At 43.6% G+C, this 27,240-nt stretch overlaps 1 protein-coding gene across 2 annotated transcripts; it reads left to right on the top strand.

Annotated features, from left to right (window-relative positions):
• Positions 1-2,498: 2,498 nt before the first annotated feature.
• On the top strand, positions 2,499-27,240 carry LOC143493265 (rhamnose-binding lectin-like). 2 transcript variants are annotated; one of them, XM_076991579.1, is made up of 13 exons: positions 2,499-2,630; positions 21,373-21,481; positions 21,719-21,751; positions 22,249-22,293; positions 22,580-22,709; positions 22,985-23,094; positions 23,312-23,356; positions 23,492-23,627; positions 23,723-23,832; positions 23,943-23,987; positions 25,750-25,882; positions 26,102-26,211; positions 27,102-27,240. In XM_076991579.1, coding segments are annotated over exons 6-13 (591 nt in total). In that variant the 5' UTR covers positions 2,499-2,630; positions 21,373-21,481; positions 21,719-21,751; positions 22,249-22,293; positions 22,580-22,709; positions 22,985-23,084; the 3' UTR covers positions 27,104-27,240. The 2 variants fall into 2 exon arrangements, with proteins under 2 accessions (XP_076847694.1, XP_076847693.1); XM_076991578.1 differs by having other exon boundaries at positions 25,747-25,882.

Raw genomic sequence — 27,240 nt, 5'->3', positions numbered from 1 at the left:
GACAGGAACGAAGTGGGTCACAATCTGGGGAACAGACACGGGAACCGGGACAGAGAGGACACCACTGGAACCAGACACAGGGACGGGCACAAGGACACGAACAGGCACACACACAGGGACTGGGACCAACACAAAACCAGGGACAGAACATGGGAGCAAGGGGAACATGGGTACAGAGGCAGGTGTACAGGGCAGAGCAGAGGGCACATAATGTCCGGGCCCAATAGAGGGCAGCACAGTCTCTGGGGACACAGGCGCGGCCGGGCGGCGGGCAGCGGGCACAGGCGCGGCCGGGCGGCGGGCAGCGGGCACAGGCGCGGCCGGGCGGCGGGCAGCGGGCACAGGCAGGGTCCGCTGGCGGGCAGCGGGAACAGGCAGGGTCCGCTGGCGGGCAGCGGGCACAGGCAGGGTCCGCTGGCGGGCAGCGGGAACAGGCAGGGTCCGCTGGCGGGCAGCGGGAACAGGAGCCGGCGTGGACGACCCCTCCAGGGTCGCGGGGACAGGAACCGGCGTGGACGACCCCTCCAGGGTCGCGGGGACCGGAACCGGCGTGGACGACCCCTCCAGGGTCGCGGGGACAGGAACAGGCACGAACTGCCGACGGGCAGCGGGGACAGGAATCCGAGGTGAGGAGATGCACTCGGGGGGCGGAGCCACCAAGCCGACGTTCTCGGGGGGCGGAACCGCCATGCTGACGTCCTCGGGGGGCGGAACCGCCAAGCCGACGTCCTCGGGGGGCGGAACCGCCAAGCCGACGTCCTCGGGGGGCGGAACCGCCAAGCCGACGTCCTCGGGGGGCGGAGCCACTATACTGACGTCATCGGGGGGCGTGTCCGCCAAGCCGACGTCCTCGGGGGGCGGAGCCACCATACTGACGTCATCGGGGGGCGTGTCCGCCAAGCCGACGTCCTCGGGGGGCGGAGCCACTATACTGACGTCATCGGGGGGCGTGTCCGCCAAGCCGACGTCCTCGGGGGGCGGAGCCACCATACTGACGTCATCGGGGGGCGTGTCCGCCAAGCCGACGTCCTCGGGGGGCGGAGCCACTATACTGACGTCATCGGGGGGCGTGTCCGCCAAGCCGACGTCCTCGGGGGGCGGAGCCACTATACTGACGTCATCGGGGGGCGTGTCCTCCAAGCCGACGTCCTCGGGGGGCGGAGCCACCATACTGACGTCATCGGGGGGCGTGTCCGCCAAGCCGACGTGGCTCGTACTCCCCCCAAAAAAATACATGGGGGTGTCCTGTGGACTAGCCGGCGGGATCAGCGATGTTAAGTCCTCCTCCTCAGTGTCCGGGTTGAGCCTGGAAGAACACACAGACACAGAAGCCTCTCGGTTGCTCTCTCTGCGACGGCTCCGCCTCCTCCGAGGCGTCGGGAGCTCGCAGTGGCCACCGAGAGCAAACCGAGGGTTAAGCCAACGCTCGTCTGTGCGCTCATTCCGTCTGCCCGCTGCTTGCACCACAGGTTGCTCACGCCTGTGGTGTTCGCCAAGCCGGGCAGACACGTAGCGCTCAATAGGAGTCTCGACGCGAAAGCCAGTCGAAACCGAAAGTGACTGGGCTTTCGTTGGTGCGCGTCGAGACTTCCGTGTTCCCACAGCGCCAGGGGAATTTCTGTCTCTGGTTCGTTCACGCTGCGATATCGGAGAGTTGAACTGGACCGAACCAGCCAACATCTCATCACAGCGATTAAACTCACCAGAGTCTCGCTCCCTCGCTGTGTCCTTGTAAGGTCGGTCTTTATGTAACGATCTGCGCGGGGCAGAACAGGGAGGCGGACACAAGCGCTGAGGAGAGCGAGATTTATTACAGGAAATTCCATAGGCAGAGTCGATGTAACGGGCATGGGTCATAACGGTTTGGCAATCCTGACATGAAATGTACAAAGGCATGAACACGGACAAAGAAAACAACAAGGAAGACTGACTACGGAAGGGCAGGCAAAATACACGGGTGACGGGTAACACAAGGCGCAACACGGCAGTACTCATGATGAACGAGATCTGACAACTCACAGGCATAAACAAAAAGACCGACAACTAGACCTGGGAGACACAGGGACTAATATACACAGGACTAAACTAGGGACAGGTGATGACAATGACACAGGGGCGTGGTAACAAACAAGGAATCCATCAAAACCAACGAGCAGGGCGGGACAAACAGGCAGGGAACACGGACATGAGGGAACCCAGAGTGACAGCTACGAGAGGGGGCGTTGCCCTACGTGACAGCAACACTTACACATTTTACTGTGTTTACCAAAGACAAAATATTTTTCAAGTTCAATTTTTAATGCCCATTATTCTAAAAAAGAAAACAAAACTTTTTTTAGCTTAATCCACATACACTTTTGTCACAGAAGGCCGGCCTCCGAGCACAGGGGAGACACCCACACAATGACACACCTCTGCAGTGCCACTCCCTCACTCTCAATCACCCACATATTGACACACCCCTCATCAGTTGCGCACACCTGCTGCATATGATCCCTCTTCTTTAAAACCCTCACAGGTCCCACCATTTTGTACTGAGTATTCTTGATATCAGCCCTGAATGAAGTTTTGACCTTTTTGCCTGACTAGATTATGCTCCGATTGCTAACCTTTGTTTCTCAGCGGTTCAGGTGAGTTTTGCTTTTGGTGAGTTTTTTTGTTTGTTTTAATGGACAATTAAAATGTAACTGCATTACCCTCACCTCCTGCTGCATCCATGGTGACACACCTTTTTAAAAATCTGGGATGAATGTCAGTTGAGTAATGTTTTGTAGTTATCTTGATAACTGGAAAACAGTCTCTCAGATGGTTCAAATGCTGCTCAACAAGTACTTGTAGATATGATGTAGAGAGGAACAAAATTTGAACAGTTTATATCAATTCAAGAATAGTTACAAACTATTTTTTTTTTCTGATTTCTTGCAGCACTAAACAAAGATTGTATGGCAATGTGGCATATGTGATGAGGCCAGGTTAATCTTGATTAATCTGCTGGAGAGTAAGGAAACTCTATTGCCAAATTTAAGTGTTCAGATCAATTTCTCCTGAAAGAACAGGCTCTTTGAGCACACACTGAACTTCATTTCAGACTATGCCTTCAGGAATTACGTGTTGTCAGCTCAAAAGCAGGAAAATTAACCAGTTTGCTCATTCTGTTAATTTCATAAGCTGCCTTTTGAATTTCATTCCATTTATGCACCACTTTTTCATTCTCATGAACAGTCCAGCATTTTCTCCAATATGCATTCACGATGTCTGCATTTGCTGTATGCAATTCCTTCATCTTTGAATCCAATTCATGCAAAGTGTCCACAGATGGGACCCAGTGCACCAAAAATGTAATTTTCCTATTAGCTGTGTTTTAGCTGAATTTGCTAATCAATGTACAACATAATTAAGTGGTGAGCTAGCACACTTGGCGCATAATCTCCATAATCTGGAGATTGGGAGCTTTACAGGTGCAGTCCATGTTGGTGTATGTGTAGCACTGCCTGTGTCCCTAGGTCCGAGTACCTGATGGATTATGACGACAGGCTTATTAGTTAGAAACAGGGTTGTACAATAAAACAAGTGAGTCAACAGTCTGCTATAATGTAATAGAATAAATGCAGCACTATACCCATACCAAATTTACACAATGTCCTGGAACAGAAAACAATGCCACAATAATCTTTGTTAATTACCAAGTGTTTTAATGCTTGGAGAAATGTTTTCTGATTTACAGCATATAAATACTGCTCGGCTCCAGTGGATTCAACACGTGGATATTCACTTGCATCTCTGACACCACCAGCCCAGAACAATGTTTGTCCTGAAGCTCACTCTACTCTCTTGTAAGTTTTAACCATGTTTGATGCTCAACCTTCTCCCTTGCATCTCAACAAGAGAAAAAGTAATCAGAACCAAGCTGAAATTTATTTGCACATTTTAGTGCAGGACGTACTCCAGCAAACAATGCAGGACTCCAAGGATGATCTGTTGGTCCAAGTAAAACACTGATTTGCATTGAATGCAAGGACTGATTTGTAGAGGTTTAAGGACTGATTTGTAGAGGTTTAAGGACTGATTTGTAGAGGTTTAAGGACTGCCTGTTTGTCTTTCTCTTTTGTCAGTGCTGATGGCTCCTGGCTTGCTTGTTTATGCAGGTAAAAATATGCACCAATGCATCTATGCATCTGCATATTTATCAGATGAGTGCATATATGCACTCATTGTATTTTACTACTGCTTAAATGTTAACAATAAAAAAAAAAAGAAATTAGAAACCATCATGGCAGAGTTTTAGTCTGTCAACAATTCTAACAGTTTTATTGTGCTGAAGTGGCAGAAACAGCAGGAGGTGATGGTTGGGCTGTGTTCTTTAATGTCCATACTCTCATAAGAGGCATGAACAGCACAACACTATAACGAAAGGAAAAGGTGCTAAATAACTACTAGAGGCGCAAAACACGCGACAGTCACAATCCTTGTCTGGAATGAGGAGGCGATGATGAGGTTACGGGTGTGTATGTTCAGGAGTATTGTATTTTTTGTATTGTTTTTCTGATCGGAGGCTGTGTTGCTCAAGTGCTCTTAAGAGCTCACTTTACCTCACAGGTGCAAAGGGAAAACCAGTTGTACTGTACATGCTTCATACACCATCTTCAATGATCCATGTATTGGGATTTCCAAATACCTCACAGTCTCCTATCGTTGCCTCCCAGTTTGTAAGTAATTAATCCTTCATACAGTAACTAATCCTCTGTACTATTCTCTACAGTAGCATGCCTTACAGAAACATCTGGTTGATTACAATCTGCTATGATATGTCCTGCAGACACCAGTGTGACCTGCGAGGGCAGTAATGCTGCACTGAAATGTGGTTTGTACAATCTCCTTTTAGTATCCCCTCATAAAATCAAGGTTCTGTCACTGCCCCACTAACTCCAACTATAAAGCAAGGAAAATTGAGTTATGATGTCTAGGTTTAATTTGGTTTTACAAATCTACATATCATTTAATGGAGATATTGTCAAATATAATAGAGAAATTAATTAATCTATTAATAGATAAATTATCCAGATAATTGATAAATTGTCAAATATTAATGCATGTTTAAGCATAGAATGTACCTTTAATTAAATCAACTGGACTTTGAGAAGTAAATGTAGGTGTCATGGTGCGAGGAATGAGGCAGGATGCGTAGACTAGGTCCATAAACATGTAGCTATATTCTTATAACCAATATGGTGTATGTAACACTTGGCAAAACATACAACACCCAAGGCAAGTGCATAGCATACTCACAAAAACTAGCACGGGACAGGACTTGCACGATATATACACAGCACTTAAGCCCTGACACATTAGACTGACGAGATGTGTGAACACGTACAAACAACCACACGCAGGAAGTACATATGTGAACGTGAACTACGTATTCACAGGCCCAAAGGGAGGGGTCCGGTTAAGTACGGAGAAGCAAGACCATGCAGGGATTTTCAACAAAAGCAGTTTTTTGTATGCAAAGCATGACCGGAAGTCAATGTGGTTGATCTAGTATGAGTGACTTGGGCAAGAGTTTAATGACTCTGTTCTGGTGGGTGGTTTTTCAACGTACTGAAGTAAACTGATTGTTTTATTGGGAATGCCAGTGACTGGTTGTCCCAGAGGTGACTGGGTGGGTGTGATGCACTTCTGATCTCCATGACAGTTGAAGTAGTTGTCAGAAATTACGACATGAGACTCGTTACTTGCAACTTGGTGACTTGTTCACAAGTCAATACAGTCAAGTCCCAAGTCTTAAACTTCAAGTCCTAGTCAAGTCACCAGATGTAATTTCAATATTTAACACAATTGATGCAGTTGATTATTAGTATATTAAGTTAGTCAGACTAACTAGGCGTTTGAGCGTTTCGGTTCACTTGAGTGAGGTTGTCGTCGTCACCTGCACCCCCCCCGTTCGTCCGTCCCGCCCCCCCGGTCCCTGCTTTCGAATTATTGTTGATGCGGACCGCTGACAAGTCAAGTTGCTCATGTGGACCCCTGTAACAGTTAATTTTCGACCCCTGAGTTATCACATCCCAGCTAGCTAGCTAACCGTTATAGCATTATGTTAAATCTACATAGTAGAGACTTACTCTTGTTTGTGCAGCCTCAAATTTCAAACAAAGTTTGAAGTGGCTGCATCTCCATCTCTTATCCTAATTCCACATGTCTTGCATGTTGCAGTTCTTATTTTATTCACAACAGCATAATCTTTATAATTGAACGGGATCATTTTTGGGAGCATGTTGCTTGTCCCCCCCGCACAAATTCAACGCTGCTACCCCCCTCCCCCTCTCCTCCGATTGGCTGCAGAACTTCACCTGTAGTTTACGGATAAACTGAGCTGAGCAGTTCACATTTTACAGCACCATTAATACAAAATGATCCAGTTATGTGACTCTATATTACTTATGTTAAAATAAGGATTTCAAGTCTTAAAGCTCAAGTCCGATTCAGTCAGTAAAGGTAGTCTAAGTCAAGTCATAAGTCGGACTGGAGTCCAAGTCATGTGACTCGAGTCCACACGTCTGGAAATTAGATACATAGATAATTTTTACATTTTAAGGAAACTTGAGAATGATTTCCAAACATACACAGTATTTATTCAGTAGTCATGATCTCTGAGCACTGCTTATATGAAGTGATTTCTGCGCAGTAGACACTAACCCATTTCTATTGTACTAAACTGTTTCATTTGTAGAAGCCGGTGTTTTGGATATCCTCAGTGCTAACTTTGGCAGAACTGATTCCACCACCTGCTCTGCTGGGAGACCCAGGAGTCAAATCTCCAATACCAATTGTTATGGAAACAACACATTAGCTGAAGTTACAAATAGGTGAGTCTACCCTGAAGTCAAAGTATTTTACTTTTACATTATTGATTTCTAGGAGAGAAATCTAAAAATAGTTGCACTACAGTGCCAATTTCAGTCCCTGACTGAAGAGCACAAGTGTAACGAATCAAGGGGTTAGGCGTGACGCAAATGCAAGTTCTTAGGAGTTTATTAAACAAAACAAGAGACAGACTACACTGACGAGAACTACAAAGCACAGGAGAATGTACGCAACAGAACACCACGTAACACACAACCAACCAGATGGCTAGAAGTCGGGCTGGGGCCTGCGGGGACCAGCAGGACAGGCCGGCGGGCAGCGGGAACAGGCGGGGTCCGCCGGCGGGCAGCGGGAACAGGCGGGGTCCGCCGGCGGGCAGCGGGAACAGGCGGGGTCCGCCGGCGGGCAGCGGGAACAGGAGGCAGAGGCGCCCAGTCGGCCCTGGAGAACTCTGGGGCAGAGGCGTCAGAGGAGACGTCGTCGGGGGCCGAGGCAGCCGGGCGGACGTCGTCGGGGGCCGAGGCAGCCGGGCGGACGTCGTCGGGGGCCGAGGCAGCCGGGCGGACGTCGTCGGGGGCCGAGGCAGCCGGGCGGACGTCGTCGGGGGCCGAGGAGGCCGAGGCAGCCGGGCGGACGTCGTCGGGGGCCGAGGCAGCCGCCAACGGGCAGGAGTCGTCCGGGGACGCGGCCAACGGGCAGGAGTCGTCCGGGGACGCGGCCAACGGGCAGGAGTCGTCCGGGGACGCGGCCAACGGGCCGACCTCAACAGGGGCCGGAGCCGCCAGATGGACATCGTCTGGAGCAGGCGGGTACACCGGGCAGGCGTCGTCTGGGGCCGGGGACGCCGGGCAGGCGTCGTCTGGAGCCAGGGGGGCGTCATCAGGGGGCAGAGCTGCAGGAGCAGCGACGTCGTCAGGGAGCGGAGACACAGGAGCGGCATAGACAGGGGCCGGGGGCGCCGGGACGGCATCGTCCGGAGCCGGGGATGTGGCCAGCGAGCAGACGACGCCAAGTGGTGCGGCCAGCGGGCAGACGTCATCAGCGTGATTGGGCCCCATGGCCGCCGGAACGACATCAGAGGGCGTGGCCGCCGGAACGACATCAGAGGGCGTGGCCGCCGGAACGACATCAGAGGGCGTGGCCGCCGGAACGACATCAGAGGGCGTGGCCGCCGGAACGTCGTCATCAGAGGGCGTGGCCGCCGGAACGTCGTCATCAGAGGGCGTGGCCGCCGGAACGTCGTCATCAGAGGGCGTGGCCGCCGGAACGTCGTCATCAGAGGGCGTGGCCGCCGGAACGTCGTCATCAGAGGGCGTGGCGACTTGAACACCAGCACTAACCCCTGGGTTCACCCTCCTCCCCACACTGCGCTGAAACGAGGGCCGGATGGCAGTACCAGCAAACCTAGTCCGCATTAGGTCACTGAAGCCCTTCACTGTCCATGCGTCACCCAAACGTCTCGACAAGATTGTCTGCCCACTCCAGTGCTTTGGACTTTAGTTGAGAGCGCATAAAAAGCACTAACACCCTCTCAGGAGGTGGGGGGCAAGTCAACAATTGAATGTACATCTCGCACTGAAAAATAAAATAATCAGCGGACATAGTTTCCCCATGGTATATATCCGGGCAGGGAGCTAGAGAAGGCAAAGCAACGCATTTGCCAAAAGCGTCCTTGGTCAGGACTGATTGTATGTTATCCAGGCTAGCCCGAAAAGAATCCTCATCACGGGAAATTTCCTCTCTTTCAGGAGAACAAGTAACCTGCTGCATCACTTTAAATTGGTCGGTCATTATGTAACAAATCAAGGGGTTAGGCGTGACGCAAATGCAAGTTCTTAGGAGTTTATTAAACAAAACAAGAGACAGACTACATTGACGAGAACTACAAAGCACAGGAGAATGTACGCAACAGAACACCACGTAACACACAACCAACCAGATGACGACAGAACCACTAAGAGACAGAACTAATCATGATAAACTACGAAGACACACACATACCATACGACAGAACTAGAAACCACGGAGTACCAAACAAACAAGTAGCTACAAACGCTCATGGTACAAATACAAAACAACTGTAAAGTCAAACAGACAGCATCTATCAATAAACGGTGTACATGACAAGAAAGCTAAAGCTAAAGGACTAACTAAACACAGAAGCAAACACTGGCAGATGAAACAAAACCACAGAAGGGAACTACCAAACACAGGGAGACTGAACAGGAGGCCAGAAACAGACACGGAACACAACTAGAACATTAGCAGAAAGGAGAACCAAGTCAGGAAAAGGGGGAAACATGGAACTAGACCACAGAGTACTCACGAAACACAATGACCGACACGGAGGACTGAAACAGATGGGATGATGTACTCTGAACAGGGGAGTGAAACGAGATTCAGGTGTGGGCACTCAAGACGGGGGCGGGGCAGACATGAGGGAAAGCACAGAAACAGGGAAACTAGGCGGGACCAGGGAGGAGGGCGGAACTGGACGTAACAACAAGTGAAAGATAATACAAAAATGGTATTAAATGGAGAGGCAAAAAATTAGCTTTTCAAAAAGTAGTTCTTCATTCTGTTTTAAGAATTCTGCTATTTATCTCCACAGGTGTGAAGGCAAGAGCAGTTGTGTGGTCCCTGCCACAAACTCTTCTCCGACCCCTGTGTCGGCACCTACAAGTACCTGAGCATTGGGTATTCCTGCAGGATTATCTGTGAGTTTCTTTCACTGCTCAAGACGCCACTTGTTGGTTGTTGCACTAGAGTGACTACTTTCACTCCATTTTCTCCTGTTCAGTTATGCCAATTGTGTTGATCGTTTTTCCTGATATGATTTTAAACAAATGAATTCACACTTTGCATCTCTTATTAGCCAGACTGAAATCTGATGGTATATAGCAGGGGTAATCAACTATATTGTTCCGCGGGCCAAATTTGGCAGATAGCTCTGACCTGCGGTCCGAGGGACGGGAGGGGGGGGTGGCGACGCAAGTTGTTGAGCAGGGGGGGGTGGTGTTTTTTTCGTGACGGAGTGTATTTTTCAATAGCGCTGAAATAAATGCTCTGGTTTAAAATGAATTCTCCCGTCAAAATAAAGACATATTTTTAACATTTTATTCTGGGTCCGGATGGGATGGCATTTGGGTCCGTATCCAGTTAATCGGGAATGAGATTGGGTCCGGACAGGACTGCGTTCGGGTCCGGATCCGGACCGCGGTCCGCCTGTTGGTGACCTCTGGTATATAGCATACAAAATGCTCAAATATTTCCATTTTCTTTTAAACACAGCAACTAACATTTCTGCATGGAGTTGGTACGTGGGTGGTTGTATGGTGCATTGAGAGGGGTTTGTTGTCAAATGTGGCTCAAACAGACCAGTGTCTATGTACCCCCAGGGAGTGAGGGTATTTATAATTAGGGTTTGGATTTAACTCTCACTCCTTATGGTCATTAGTGTAGTGAGTAACATGAATTACAGAAATTTGTACAGCAAGGACACTGTGCAGAACCTCATGTTTTTCTTTACTGCTACTAACTGCTCTATTTTCTTACAGAACTCGATGAATTTCATCTTCATTGGTGTCCTGTCTACAAAAGTTAGTCCTATTCTCATCATGTTAAAATATGTAACCCTGCAGAGGCATGATTCACTACATATATTAAATAACTGTTTATTGAACTGTTGTACTGTAATGATTTTTGACCCTTGTGACTCGGCTCAAAAAAAATGCATGATGTTATGTGTACAACCTTAAATTTAGTGAACACAATGAAATGGAAAAATGCCAATGAAATGATACAGAAACACTCATGACCAGCATTTGCCAGATGTATGTGAATTTCGTAAATGGACTTCATAAAAAGTGATTGTGTTGATGGGTGAGGGAGTGCAAACAAAAATGAAGCAATCACTCCAGTCTCGGGGGGGGGGGGGGGGGGGGGGAGGATGTAATGAATAACGTTCATCAGCGTAAAGCCTGGGACAAATCCAAATGAAGGATACAATAACCAGCAGTCAACTGGTACAAAGACATGTATAGACATATTGTATATAGACAAATTACCCTCGGGTGTTGGGTTTCCTAATGGGCCCCGCCCAACTGAAGGGCAAACACATCACAACAGGATAATGAAATATTGCCGGTGCTGACAGAGGAGGCCGGCAGGGGGCCTGCATAATGTGACGGGTGTAAACCATGAGGGTATGGACACTACCTACCAATGTACTCTACCTGCAAACTATAACTTTAAAAACTCTCTCATCCATGTGAATAAGTGTATACACAAGAAAACCATCAGGAGTAAGCCTGTTAAAGGAACTACCCCTGCTGGTGGGGTATGGTGTGAAGCTCAGTGTGAATATGCCCTGAATAAAGATGGTGGTAGTCTGGTGGTCAAAGTCAAGGGTGTGGCTTCTTTCCTTGTCAGTTTGTAATTTTTCTTTAGCAATTGACAAGACTTTACTGACTTAAATTAATCAATGTGAGAGAACGTCTCATGGATAGCATAGAAAAAGAGTTGCCTCTGGTTGTAACGTGGCTTGCGCCACGGAGCGAGGAGACGGACACAAATGCTGAGATGAGCGAGATTTAATGAAGGGAATACCAAAACCAGAGTCGATAACACAGACTGGGGTCATAACGGGCAGGCTATCCAGACATGAAACGTAGACAGGCATGATCACGGACAAGGGAAACAACGAGGCAGGCTAACAACGGAAGGGCAGGCAAAACACACGGAGGACGGGTAAACCAAAATGCAAACAACACGGCAGAACTCACGGCAAACAGGATCAGACAAAACGACGCACGAACCGACGGAATGACAAGGCACAGAGAAGACAACCAAACAGCATGAACAAAACCACGGATAACTAGACTGGGGAAGTGCTGGGACTTATACACAATGAACTAAACTAGGGACAGGTGACGGCAATGACACGGGGGCGTGGTAACAAACAAGGAATCACGGAGACAAACGAGCGGGGCGGGATAAACAGGCACGGGACACAGACACAAGGGAACCCGGAGTGACAGCCAAGGGAGGGGGCGAGGCCATACGTGACACTGGTTATTAGATTTAGAAAATACAGTGGCATCCCAGCAGGCATTTCAACGTTGAATCAACGTCACATGTGATGGTTGAATCAACGTTGGATTTGGTGTCGATTTTGAAAAGTGAATCAACGTTGATATGCCAACGTTGTACATTCAACCTTGAATAAGCCACAAAACTCGCGTTCATTATGCTCAAAATTGCATGGGAGAGAGGAAAAAAAGACAACTGTGTGCTAGGGGTGGGTATCACCACTGATTTCCCATTTCGATTAGATTCCGATTCACAAGGTCCCGATTCGATTTTCGATTTGATTCGATCAGATTCAATATCGATTCTTGTAGGGACATTTCAGTTACAATAAAAAGTGTAGTTTGAATGTTAAATGTTGTAATGATACAAGGAACACTCAAACTTTATTAAAATGTATTAAGATATCAGTGTTTATACTGTGAACAACAGTTACATTCTTTTTTTAATTTCCACATAGCTCCTTTACCAGAAAAGGCATTGAAAGCGGTTTTGAACAGCCTTTTAAAGTGCAAATTAAGTTTTTTTTTACATGTAACAAAAACATTTATGAACATAGTTCTGAATATTGTAAACATTATGGTCCAAAAACTAAGATTTATTCATGACTGCTTTCTGACATCTTGGAGATTGTCAAATTTTTCTGCAAGAAAATGAGTTGATCAACATGTTGAGGAGTGAGACAGCTCCTTTGTGCAGTAACAATATTGTCAGCTGTTGAGAAAACCTCACAGCTTTATACTTAACGCGTCGTGTGAGGGTCCGCGCGCTGAAAACGACGTAATCGCGGTGGCTCTGTGCGCTTCACAAGGTCGTGCACGTCTCGAATTTTGTAACTTTGCGCACGCCGGGCTTAAGCGCAATGAACAAAGTCATAATTGCAGGGTTCATACACCTGCAGCCATGCTTAACTGATCACCCCAGCCAAGTGCCGGTGCTCAAGAAAAAAGGATGGTCTCGCGAGATAAAACGCGATACAATAAAACGGTATGCATATGTGGGGAAAATTGGCTAATTCTAAAGATCGATCTCAGGTTTCATAAATCGATATCGAATCATTCAAATGAAGATCGATTTGAATCGAAAGATCGATTTTTTAAACACACCCCTACTGTATGCCATAATGGAAAAAAGAACAATTTAATTTTTTTTATTCTCTCTGTAAATTTCTTCTCCGAGAACCACCACACAACCTCTCCAGTGCATACTTGAGGTGTTTAGCCATCGTGTCCATTGCCTCCTGTTGTATGATTTTGTGTGTGCTGAGAACAGTGTCTAAAGAGGAAAAACAAACATCATAAATATCGTACATTCTGTATACAGTGCCAACAATTTTTAATGAACGAACATCTAAACTTGTAAAAATATTGATTTTTCATCCACTCATTTCTAATTGCTCATGCTAGCTAGTCAGGCATCCTCACAACACCTAGCCAGGAAAGCTAACCAGCTAGCGTTACTGGGGTCGCCTGTTTTAGTAACTCTATGTGTAATTAATAATATTATGCTTCTCAGGTATTGACTAAACTTTGACTTTACTTACCGTAACCTAACTTTACAAGATGCCAAGTGAGCAAAAATGCCAAACTCTCCCAGCGTACGCCACACCAACGTACGCCACACCAAGCAGCCAGGGTCGCCGGGTCTGGAACAGAAAAAATGCCTTGATATTAATATATGATACGTTATAATACCGTGCATATTATGTAAGAAGAAAGAATAAAAAGGACATACATACCTTTACATTTCACGACCTCCGCCTGCATCACTGACGACACTGACAGAATCCCTCGAGTCATCACACAAGACTCACAGTTGCTCTGCCTGATGTCCAATACTGTCTCCTGCACTATTTAAACTTGTTGATTTGTCATTGCGAAGTTTTGTTTCTGCCTCAAAACATTTCAAACTGTTTCATTGCCTGATGTTGTTTTCTTGGTTAATACCTGCCTGTTATTGACGACGTTTTTGGACGAATTAATAAATAAATAAAAATTATATTAATAATAATAATAATAATAATAATAATAATAATTAATACCTTTTTCAAAACCCTCATCCATTGCCAAAGAGTTGTTTGTACTTTTTTTTTTGTATTGTGTTTTTTTAACTTGAAATGGTAATACAAAGGCAGGTTGAAGATATTACGTTGATTCACCATTAATAGTTCAACGTTTGCACAATCATTTAACATTAAACGTTGTTTCAATGTTGAAACAACAACAGACAGTATTTCAACCATATTTCACATTTCAACATTGAAGGTCGGTCGTGTGCCAGCTGGGATTATTCTCTAGTGCTGGAGGTACACCAGACAACTTGGCACAGGCCACGGAATAGACTCAGGACTATCTGGAGGGTTTCCTATCTGGGGGTTTTACTATTTGGATGCGTTACTATCTGGGGGTTTTACTATCTGGGTGGTTTAGAATTTTCCGGAAGAAGATGCAAGAAGTGGCTGACGACTGGGACCACTAGACTTCTCTGCTTACCCAAGTTCCATTATGGCTCTGAAGAGGACTATGCAGAGATGATGATGACAACATTAATGTAAGGCTCTAAAATCTTGTTCAGTCTAAGCAAAGTCCACCTTTCTGTCCTTTCTATGAGCTTGGAGAACAGCTCCAAATCAAGAGACCACAGTCAGTGGTAGTCAAGAGAAGCTCTAGTTTGGCAGCACAGGGAAGGAATTTCTAGAGGTGAAGTACCTCACTGTTACCTTCTGGTTCTGCGCTTTTAGCTAGGCTGTAGTAATTTAATGCCGGAGTGGCTGCCAGACTTCAGAAAAGTTTCACTTTCCTCTGTCCAGCATATAATCAGGTACAGAGCTAATTTTCCCTCTTTACTTTTTCCAAATGTCTGCCCTCCTACACGAGAATTACTGAGACAAGGAAAGATGAGCCTTTCTTGATATCCTGGGCCAGCCACCTCCTGCCTAACCAGCTGTGGATGAAGGATCCATACCCTGCACTGGCCCCTCTCACCAGCCTGGAATCTCCCCCTGCTATGGCTATATCTCCGCCATGCTATGGCTATTATTGACCATCAACAAGTTTAGGACTGAATAATAATTACATAGAGAACACATGTATATAAATACACACAAAGATGAGAATTATTTATCACTCTTTGTTTATGTATCTCTAATTGTTGTCATGATGACCGGCCTTGGCCAGAGGAGGATGGGTTGCCCCCTGAGTTTTGAATCCTCTCAAGGTTTCTTCCTCATGCTCATGTTTTTTCTTGCCACTGTCGCCCTTGGCTTGCTCACTGGGGGCTTGGACTCAGACACTTTTAAAGCTGCTTTGTGACAACTGTTGTAAAAAGCGCTATATAAATAAATTCGGAATAGATTTTGTGCCAAAATATTTGAGTTAATCTGAATTAAAACCTCTGTCCATGTGCCCAAAGAATGTAAATTGAAGGGCAGCTGAATTTAATGCTGATTCACTGCAGGAGCCACTCGGTGGTTAATGCAGCAGCTTTTAATTCAGTGTTGATTGTCACCAGATTTTTCTCCACGTTCTTGGTTGATTTCCTCACTACTGGTTACAGGCTAAGCTAAATAGCTAGGCTAATAATTGAAACCATTACAAAGCTACTTTTATTATGTCCAAGCTCTAACTAGCAGAACACACAATTAACAAATGAAAGTTATAAAAAAGTTATAAAATTGCACAAATCCTACAAATTCGGTGCCACTTGTTCGCAGTGGATTTAATTATACTGATGGCGTGGATGAGCTTTCACTGATAAAAAATGGTCTACAATAATAAATCCTTTAAATTGTACAGTGTTTTTGTTAACTCTCTTCCACTGTAGATTCACCTACCCAATAATCTAAAATCTACGTTATCGTCAAACAGTATTCTGAAGTAGTAATTTAGAGCTGACTAGCTGGCTGCTGGCTAGTATCTTTCACCCAACATAATTTACAAACAAATGTTATGAACTATCTTCATATCAACAAATACAACAAATGGCACGTCAGGATGATTTAAGTGAGTGGCCGATACGCTGAGTCAACTAAACGAGTTTTTAGATGCCTGTCAGCAGAGGTAGATGGCGTTTCTGGACACTGGATGCCACTGGCCAAACTAAGTGCCATATTATGTGGCAGCTGCCACAAGGTGCCATTTCTGAGTGGCATAGTAGCCACTTTGTGCTGCTTACACACCAAACAGGGTCCGCACCCTTACAGGAAACATGGCAGAAAGATGCACCTCCCAATGACCTCCGAGATGTTTTGTGATTGGCCACATGTGAGTTTGCTTTGCTCTACATTTGTTTGCATTTTGTGTCTTCTTCTGTAGCAATGCTGTGATTAATGAAGAAGTCTCTGTTGACACGGTCTTAGTCGTTTAGTAAGTTTAGTACAAAAAGAACAGCCTCAAACCAAGCACCCTAGGTTTGCTTGAGAGAGGTCTCGGGCCAATGTGAATCTTTCTCTCCAGAGCTTTAGGTCACCACACCTATATATGCAAGTTTGTTAATGCAAGACTAGGTTCCTATATATTTGCATACATCATATATATTGACAAATAGGCATATTATTTCACATTATTTCACTCTGTGAAATTCCCTTAATAAAATCAAGTGATACTCAGTTGGTGTGTTGTGTGTCTCAGAGAGATCTAAACTAAATTTAAAGATCTTGACATCAGCCTAGTGGGCACGACACATACATCATATATAAGTCGATAAATATGAGAGAAAGGGGCCTCAATATTTAGAACAGAGACAGGAAGAGGGCCCACCAGACCTTTGACTTTTATATTAGGGCCACTTTCAGTTCAATCAGAACCATGTGAAACCCACATTTCATTTTAGCCTACTTAACGAATGAACAACTGATACAAGCGAACACAAAACCCTAACTACTACACACGCATAGAGATAATTAGACACACCAAGAATAGCATAACCAGAGCGAGAGAATGTCAAGTTTACTACGGAAAAAGGGAGAAAGATGACAGGAACAGAAACTACAAGATGAGAGGCGATAGCAGGCTAAATAAATTCAGGGTAGCGGAGAAACACGGGGAGGTCTGCCATAAAAAAAAAACCAGACAGCAACTGAGAAAAAACAATGGGTCTAGATACCTGGGCCCGTATTTATCAAACTTCTTAGAATTACTCCTAAGAATGCTGCTAAGAATTGACTTATGTCTAAAATAATTCTTAGTTAAAAGCTGAGACTAAAAGTTAGTTATCAAGCCTCTCAGTCTCACTTTAAGCGAAGTGTAGGAGCAATTCGTAAGTGTCAGTCTCAGAGCTGATTTACGACACCTGGCTGTACCGCAAAGCTGATCCTGGATGACGTCGTTTCAAAACTCCCTGCAAGAACCAATCACTGGATCGGATTTCATGTTCAAGAATATTTCCTGAGAAATGTCAAGATAAAATTCAGAAAATGTTGAAATACCTTCACATTTAACTTAATAATGTTGCAGTCATGATTTTTGTAAAATAACACAGCGTATTTACGTAGTTAATAAACAATCTTTATAAAAAATTTGTTTCCTTCTTTCTTTTGTTATTCATATGTTTTCTCTGATTTATTTTGGATACTGCATACATTCTAACTGAATCACATTCAGGCGGAGGACCACCGGGCAAGCCTCTTAGCTAGAGGTGAAACGATTCTTTGAGTAACTCGAGTAATTCGATTACAAAAAATACTCGAGGCAAATTCTTTGCCTCGAGGCTTCGTTTAATTTGTCACCATCTATTTTAAATGTTTAAAATCCCGCTTTGTACTACTACGCAGCTCCGGTATCATTGTTTTACACTGACTGTTATAACTGACGCACAGGTTTAAGGCAGCGTGATTTGTATTGATGGAAATGGCGGAAAACGAAGATAGCGGTGTCCGTAAAAGGGCAAAAATGTCAAAAGTGTGGGACCATTTTTCGCTGCGCAAGGTGGACAACGTAGTGCAGTGTATTTACTGTAAAACGGATCTGGCCTACCCAGGGCATAATTTGAGCCAGATCCTGGCGGAACCAATAGTTATTGAACAAATAATTCTATAAAAGACATTTTTAAACACAAGATCCACATTCAGGCTTCCTAAATCACATAAGAGCTCTCCCTTTTAGCGATGCCTTTCTGCGTCTCCATAAAGCTAAAAGCTAGTTATACTTTCGCGAGTGACCGTAGCGTGCAACTCCGCGAACGGCGGAAGCGTTCATACTTGACGTGTCACAATTCTGTGCAGTGTTGTCCGTAACGATATGTGGTAGTATAAAGAAACACCCCTCAAAAAAAGGAATGAACATTTACCTGATGAATTTTAATGTTGCATTGTGTTTCAGGTTTGAAAAGTGCTGGAATTTAGGCTTAAAATGCACCTCTGCACTTAAAACACTTATAAAACACACGTAAATCATTTAAAAGTAATTTATATAAACGGATTGGCTTGTTATTTTGACATTTGTGCGCCTAAGCGTTGCGTTTTGTGTGCGATCCGGTGACATTGTTGGCCTCAGTGATCCCTTGTCTCATGCCGCTGTTTGCGTTCCAGCATCGTTTGATTTACAAATTAAGCACTGGGCCTACCATAACAGTAGCTACTTCCTCAATGCTTCAGCACCTAAACTGAAAGCATCCGCACGTGTACTGCGCTTCTCCAAGTGGAATAACAGCCAATTGCTTGCTCATTTTAAGAGAACATTCATGTTGCATTACACACTATCAATATTATTGTGTTAAAAACACAAAAGTGTGATTTTATCCGATTACTCGATTAATCGATGAAAAAATTGACAGAATACTCGATTTAAAAAATATTCGATAGTTGCAGCCCTACTCTTAGCGCAGTTTGTGAGGTGGTGCAGCGTATCATGGGGGAAGACACTGTGGTGATATGTGGAATGGATCCTGCATTAATGAAATTCTAAAGTATATCTCAAAGACAATGTTTTTAACATTTATTTAGATTTGCACACAAACACTGTGATGCTAATAAAATAATTGCATCTGTCAGTATTAAAGCTCGTGCTCCCGACCCTGCTGGCTTGAGCGCAGATTCTCCATCTGCCCCTCCCTCTCAGACAGCGCTTCCAAACACCACCAGTCATGAATGGCCAGAGGAAAAGTGAGCGTCTGAAGGAAGTCTGGCAGAGGACTCACTCCCAAATGACATACAATAACTGACAAGGCAGAAGTCAAAGCTTAAAATTAAAGTATGAAAATCGCAGCATGAATATTACACTCTTGCACGAAAAAAAGAAAAAAAAAATTAACCCATGCTTATCTTAATGCCTAATTATTGTGCATATTTGTGCATTGTGCATATTTGTGTGCAAATGTGTACCTAAAATGAAGGTTCGCACGCGTCTTTGTCTTCTCAGTGCCATCTCAGCCCCCTAGTGGCAACTCTTAACGACTTATGAGTCCTCTGGAGCAGTCTTAACTTTTCGGGAGAGTAAGAGTGATTCTTATACTTGAGAGTTTTGATAACTGGCACTTACACTTAACTCTGTGAGTAGGAGCAAATCTAAGAATTTTTCAGCACTTAAGTCCAAAATTCCACTCTAAGAAGTTTGATAAATACGGGCCCTGACAAACGAAGGTAGAGAAGGGACACAGGTGAAACAGATTACACGTAAGAAAAGAAAGACTGGACCAGGATAGGTAAACATAGAGGAAGGGAAAACTACGGTAATGAATGATTGACAGGGGGCGGAGCCAATGTATTCCAGAGGTACTGTACTACATTAAAGCTTTTACGCATTTTATTAAAATTGAGATTTCATCAACAAAAACAGGACATTGTATCATATCACATGACACTTGACGTTACTTCTGAACAGTACTACTCAACAACATACACAGACACTTGGTTACAAACGTAGAGGAAGAACAAGAGTTTGTCTGCTAATACCAGTCCAGTGATTAATAAGGTAATACCCAGAAGCACATATATAGTTTACATTAATAAGCCTGAGATTCTGCATATGTCTTGCAGGTAAGTCATTTTCTTTACTTCTGATGCAGAGTCTTTACTCCTGTTCTGTTTTGGCAACACTTACACATTTTACTGTGTTTACCAAAGACAAAATATTTTTCAAGTTTAATTTTTAATGCCCATTTTTCTTAAAAAGAAAACAAAACTCCACATACACTTTTGTCACGGTAGGCCGACCTCCGAGCACAGGGGAAACACCCACACAACGACACACCTCTGCAGTGCCACTCCCTCACTCTCAATCACCCACATATTGACACACCCCTCATCAGTTGCGCACACCTGCTGCATATGATCCCTCTTCTTTAAAACCCTCACAGGTCCCGCCATTTTGTATTGAGTATTCTTGATACCCGTCTCAGTGGTTCAGGTGAGTTTTGCTTTTGGTGAGTTTTTTTGTTTGTTTTAATGGACAATTAAAATGTAACTGCATTACCCTCACCTCCTGATGCATCCATGGAGACCCACCTTTTTAAAAATCTGGGATGAATGTCAGTTGAGTAATGTTTTGTAGTTATCTTGATTCCTGGAAAACATTCTTTCGGATGGTTCAAATGCTGCTCAACAAGTACTTGTAGATATGATGTCGAGAGGAACAAAATTTGAACAGTTTATATCAATTCAAGAATAGTTACAAACTATTTTTTTTCTGATTTCTTGCAGCACTAAACAAAGATTGTATGGCAATGTGGCGTATGTGATGAGGCCAGGTTAATCTTGATTAATCTGTTGGAGAGTAAGGAAACTCTATTGCCAAATTTAAGTGTCCAGATCAATTTCTCCTGAAAGAACAGGCTATTTGAGCACACACTGAACTTCATTTCAGACTATGCCTTCAGGAATTACATGTTGCATCAGCTCAAAAGCAGGAAAATTAACCAGTTTGCTCATTCTGTTAATTTCATAAGCTGTTCTTGCCTTTTGAATTCATCCCATTTATGCACCACTTTTTCATTCTCATGAACAGTCCAGCATTTTCTCCAACATGCATTCACGATGTCTGCATTTGCTGTATGCAATTCCTTCATCTTTGAATCCAATTCATGCAAAGTGTCCACAGATGGGACCCAGTGCACCAAAAATGTAATTTTCCTATTAGCTGTATTTTAGCTGAATTTGCTAATCAATGTACAACATAATTAAGTGGTGAGCTAGCACACTTGGCACATAATCTCCATAATCCGGAGATTGGGAGCTTTACAGGTGCAGTCCATGTTGGTGTATGTGTAGCACTGCCTGTGTCCCTAGGTCAGAGTACCTGATGGATTATGACAACAGGCTTATTAGTTAGAAACAGGGTTGTACAATAAAACAAGTGAGTCAACAGTCTGCTATAATGTAATAGAATAAATGCAGCACTATACCCATACCAAATTTACACAATGTCCTGGAACAGAAAACCATGCCAGTGCTAGTGTTTTCATGCTTGGAGAAATGTTTTCTGATTACAGCATATAAACACTGCTCGGCTCCAGTGGATTCAACACGTGGATATTCACTTGCATCTCTGACACCACCAGCCCAGAACAATGTTTGTCCTGAAGCTCACTCTACTCTCTTGTAAGTTTTAACCATGTTTGATGCTCAACCTTTTCCCTTGCATCTCAACAAGAGAAACAGTAATCAGAACCAAGCTGTGAAGTTTATTTGCACATTTTAGTGCAGGACGTCCTCCAGCAAACAATGCAGGACTGCAAGTATGAAATGTTAGTCCAAGTAAAACACTGATTTGCATTGAATGCAAGGACTGATTTGTAGAGGTTTAAGGACTGCCTGTTTGTCTTTCTCTTTTGTCAGTGCTGATGGCTCCTGGCTTGCTTGTTTATGCAGGTAAAAATATGCACCAATGCATCTATGCATCTGCATATTTATCAGTTTTTTTTTTTTACATATTTACATTGTATTTTATTACTGCTTAAATGTTAATAAAAAAAAAAAAGAAATTAGAAACCATCATGGCAGAGTTTTAGTCTGTCTTAACAATTCTAACAGTTTTATTGTGCTGAAGTGGCAGAAACAGCAGGATGTGATGGTTGGGCTGTGTTCTTTAATGTCCATACTCTCATAAGAGGCATGAACAGCACAACACTATAATGAAAGGAAAAGGCGCTAAATAACTACTAGAGGCGCAAAACACGCGACAGTCACAATCCTTGTTTGGAATGAGGAGGCGATGATGAGGTTACGGGTGTGTATGTTCAGGAGGAGGGTGACTACAGGGTGTACAGGAGCTGGAGTGTGTAGGAGTGGGCATCTCCCCTGAGGTGGTGGACGGGCCTACCGTGTCATTTATTAATGTACACGTCTATCGTTGTTGGTTCTTTCAGAAAATGAAGTCACCTGTTATGGTAGTGTCCAGCACCTCGGCTGTGGTAAGTTATTCTCAGCAACAAACTGAACCATATACATATTTTTTATGTAAGGACTTCAATGTTAACTTCCTTCTAGAAATGTATAGGATTTTGTATGCTCTTTCAGTGGTAAATGTAAACTATAATTAAAGAATGTAGAACACATAAATACGGTTGCTTATCAGTACAATGAGCATTTTATTTATGAATTATTTTGACATAATGTGACTGTTCATACTGTTAAAGGATTTAGTCAATCTCTCAGCATTGCAGAGAATAAACTCCACATTTATATCCACACTTTCAGACACTGGAGTAATAAATGTGACGTCTGCAATATATGGCCGGACAGATAAAAGCATTTGTAGTGTTGGTCGTCCTGCTTCTGAAACCCAGAACACCGCATGTACCTTGAATATTCCCATCATCTCTGCTAGGTACAACAAACATACATGGCATATAGCAAGTATTTTATTTTTCTATACCTCTTATGAATATTACTGAAGAAAATATGGAATGCTGGTTTGAGACTTTGGTAAAAATTAGATGAATAATTGGAATACCCCCAGACAAATCTGAATCTAACAAAAGACTGGTAATCAAACTGTTACTATTCCTTTGATGTTGGATAGTTTTGTTCCATCATACAGAGTGATCCATCAGAGTCCATCACCCAACACGTCTGACATTTAATATCCTTTGTAATAAACAGGTGCAATGGGTTTAGACAGTGTGAGTTTAAGACTGATAAGCTTGGCAGCACAGACCCGTGTTTGGGAACTTTCTAGTACTACAACACAACTTTCACCTGTATGCAAGGCCGTAAGTATAACGGATATAGTCTGCCAAGTTTGACATCTACCATATTGTTGTAAACCTTTTGAACACCTGCTGTGCTGCAGAGTTCTGATTCTTACACGCCTGATGCATTGTCCTAATTGAATAATTATCCTACTTATTGGAGTGACATCTTAATCCTGCAGTTCTGCAGGGTGGTAGACGTCCAGGTCCTGATGCATGTTTTGTCTGTTTCCACCAGGTGTCATTGTAATATGTGAGGATGGCTACAGCACATTGGACTGTGGTGAGATCACCCTCCTTCATCTTTGCCTTATTTGGTCAATACTGATTGTTTGTGCGTCCATAAGAAACCTACTGCAGATCAATTATACTTTCAAAACTGTCGATGCTCCAAACTGTTCACTGTGTGTCTGTGCAGGGAATGATGTGGTTGACATCATCAATGCTAACTACGGGCGCACAGATTCTACAACCTGCTCAACTGGCCTGCCCAGTTTCATCCTGGCTAACACCAACTGCTATGCTTCCAACACACTCTCTCTTGTGGCTGCAGAGTAATGTTTTGTATTTTTTATTGTTTTTCTGATCGGAGGCTGTGTTGCTCAAGTGCTCTTAAGAGCTCTTGGTAACACCTCACTTTACCTCACAGGTGTAATGGGAAAACCAGTTGTACTGTACATGCTTCATACACCATCTTCAATGATCCATGTATTGGGATTTCCAAATACCTCACCGTCTCCTATCGTTGCCTCCCAGTTTGTAAGTAATTAATCCTTCATACAGTAACTAATCCTCTGTACTATTCTCTACAGTAGCATGCCTTACAGAAACATCTGGTTGATTACAATCTGCTGTGATGTGTCCTGCAGACACCAGTGTGACCTGCGAGGGCAGTAATGCTGCACTGAAATGTGGTTTGTACAATCTCCTTTTAGTATCCCCTCATAAAATCAAGGTTCTGTCACTGCCCCACTAACTCCAACTATAAAGCAAGGAAAATTGAGTTATGATGTCTAGGTTTAATTTAGTTTTACCAATCTACATATCATTTAATAGATAAATTATCCAGATAATTGATTGTCAAATATTAATGCATGTTTAAGCATAGAATGTACCTTTAATTAAATCAACTGTACTTTGAGAAGTAAATGTAGGTGTCATGGTGCGAGGAATGAGGCAGGATGCGTAGACTAGGTCCATAAACATGTAGCTTTATTCTTATAACCAATATGGCGCATGTAACACAACATACAACACCTAAGGCAAACGCATAGTCACAAAGACTATACTCGGAGCATACTCGCACAATATATACACAACTCTTAAGCCCTGACACATTAGACTGACAAGATGTGTGAACATGTACAACCACACAGGAAGTACATATGTGAACGCGAACTACGTATTCACAGGCCCAAAGGGAGGGGTCTGGTTAAGTACGAAGAAGCAAGACCATGCAGGGATTTAACAAAAGCAGTTTTTGTATGCAAAGCATGACCGGAAGTCAGTGTGGTTGATCTAGTATGAGTGACTTGGGCAAGAGTTTAATGACTCTGTTCTGGTGGGTGGTTTTTCAACGTACTGAAGTAAACTGATTGTTTTATTGGGAATGCCAGTGACTGGTTGTCCCAGAGGTGACTGGGTGGGTGTAGTGCACTTCTGATCTCCATGACAATTGAAGTAGTTGTCAGAAATTATGACATGTGAACAAGTCACCAAGATGCAAGTAACAAGTCTCAAGTCCTAGTCAAGTCACCAGATGTAATTTCAATATTTAACACAATTGATGCAGTTGATTATTAGTATATTAAGTTAGTCAGACTAACTAGGCGTTTGAGCGTTTCAGTTCACTTGAGTGAGATGTCTTCGCAATTGTCGTCGTCACCTACACCCGCGTCCCTGCTTTCGAATTATTGTTGGTGCGGACCACTCACGTCAAGTTGCTCATGTGGACCCCTGTAACAGTTAATTTTCGACCCCTGAGTTATCACATCCCAGCTAGCTAGCTAACCGTTATAGCATTGTTAAATATACATAGAGACTTACTCTTGTTTGTGCAGCCTCAAATGTCAGTTTGAAGTGGCTGCATCTCCATCTCTTATCCTAATTCCACATGTCTTGCATGTCGCAGTTCTTATTTTATTCACAACAGCATAATCTTTATAATTGAACGGGATCATTTTTGGGAGCATGTTGCTTGTCCTCTCCGCACAAATTCAACGCTGCTACCCCCCTCCCCCTCTCCTCCGATTGGCTGCAGAACTTCACCTGTAGTTTACGGATAAACTGAGCTGAGCAGTTCATATTTTACAGCACCATTAATACAAAATGATCCAGTTATGTGATTCTATATTATGTTAAAATAAGGATTTCAAGTCTTAAAGCTCAAGTCCGATTCAAAGTGAGTAAAGGTAAAGTCTAAGTCAAGTCACAAGTCATCAGTTTAGTGACTGAAGTCGGACTAGAGTCCAAGTCATGTGACTCGAGTCCACACGTCTGGAAATTACAGATACATAGATAATTTTTACATTTTAAGGAACCTTGAGAGAATGATTTCCAAATATACACAGTATTTATTCAGTAGTCGTGATCTCTGAGCACTGCTTATATGAAGAGATTTCTGCGCAGTAGACACTAACCCATTTCTGTTGTACTAAACTGCTTCATTTGAAGAAGCCGGTGTTTTGGATATCCTCAGTGCTAACTTTGGCAGAACTGATTCCACCACCTGCTCTGCTGGGCGACCCAGGAGTCAAATCTCCAATACTAAGTGTTATGGAAACAACACATTAGCTGAAGTTACAAATAGGTGAGTCTACCCTGAAGTCAAAGTATTTTACTTTTACATTATTGATTTCTAGGAGAGAAATCTAAAAATAGTTGCACTACAGTGCCAATTTCAGTCCCTGACTGAAGAGCACAAGTGAAAGATAATACAAAAATGATATTAAATGGAGAGGCAAAAAATTAGCTTTTCAAAAAGTAGTTCTTAATTCTGTTTTTAGAATTCTGCTATTTATCTCCACAGGTGTGAAGGCAAGAGCAGTTGTGTGGTCCCTGCCACAAACTCTGTCTTCTCTGACCCCTGTGTCGGCACCTACAAGTACCTGAGCATTAGGTATTCCTGCAGGATTATCTGTGAGTTTCTTTAATCACCCAAGTATAATTTCACTGCTCAAGACGCCACTTGTTGGTTGTTGCACTAGAGTGACTACTTTCACTCCATTTTCTCCTGTTCAATTATGCCAGTTGTGTTGATCGTTTTTCCTGATATGATTTTAAACAAATGAATTCACACTTTGCATCTCTTATTAGCCAGACTGAAATCTGATGGTATATAGCAGGGGTAATCAACTATATTGTTCTGCAGGCCAAATTTGGCAGATAGCTCTGACCTGCGGTCCGGTGGACGGGAGGGGGGGGTGGCGACGCAAGTTGTTGAACAGGGGGGTGGGGGGGTGGTGGTGACGTAACACTGTGGTGACGGAGTGTTTTTTTTTTTTTTTTTTTTTTTTTTTTTTTTTTTTTTTTCCCCAATAGCGCTGAAATAAATGCTCCGGTTTAAAATTAATTCTCCCGTCATAATAAAGACATATATTTTTAACAATTTATTCTGGGTCCGTATCCAGTTAATCGGGAATGAGATTGGGTCCGGACAGGACTGCGTTCGGGTCCGGATCCGGACCGCGGTCCGCCTGTTGGTGACCTCTGGTATATAGCATACAAAATGCTCAAATATTTCCATTTTCTTTTAAACACAGCAACTAACATTTCTGCTTGGAGTTGGTACGTGGGTGGTTATATGGTACATTGTGAGGGGTTTGTCAAATGTGGCTCAGACAGACCAGTGTCTATGCACCCCCAGGGAGTGAGGGTATTTATATTTAGGGTTTGGATTTAACGCTCACTCCTTATGGTCATTAGTGTAGTGAGTAACATGAATTACAGAAATTTGTACAGCAAGGACACTGTGCAGAACCTCATGTTCGTTTTTCTTTACTGCTACTAACTGCTCTATTTTCTTACAGAACTCAATGAATTTCATCTTCACTGGTGTCCTGTCTACAAAAGTTAGTCCTATTCTCATCATGTTAAAATATGTAACCCTGCAGTATCTATCCTGCAGAGGCATGATGCACTACATATATTAAATAACTGTTTATTGAA

Source organism: Brachyhypopomus gauderio, unplaced genomic scaffold, assembly GCF_052324685.1.
Source record: "Brachyhypopomus gauderio isolate BG-103 unplaced genomic scaffold, BGAUD_0.2 sc83, whole genome shotgun sequence".
Classification (NCBI taxonomy): Eukaryota; Metazoa; Chordata; class Actinopteri; order Gymnotiformes; family Hypopomidae; genus Brachyhypopomus; species Brachyhypopomus gauderio.
The sequence above is the reverse complement of the archived record's forward strand: the minus strand, read 5'-3'. Positions and strand labels throughout refer to the sequence as shown.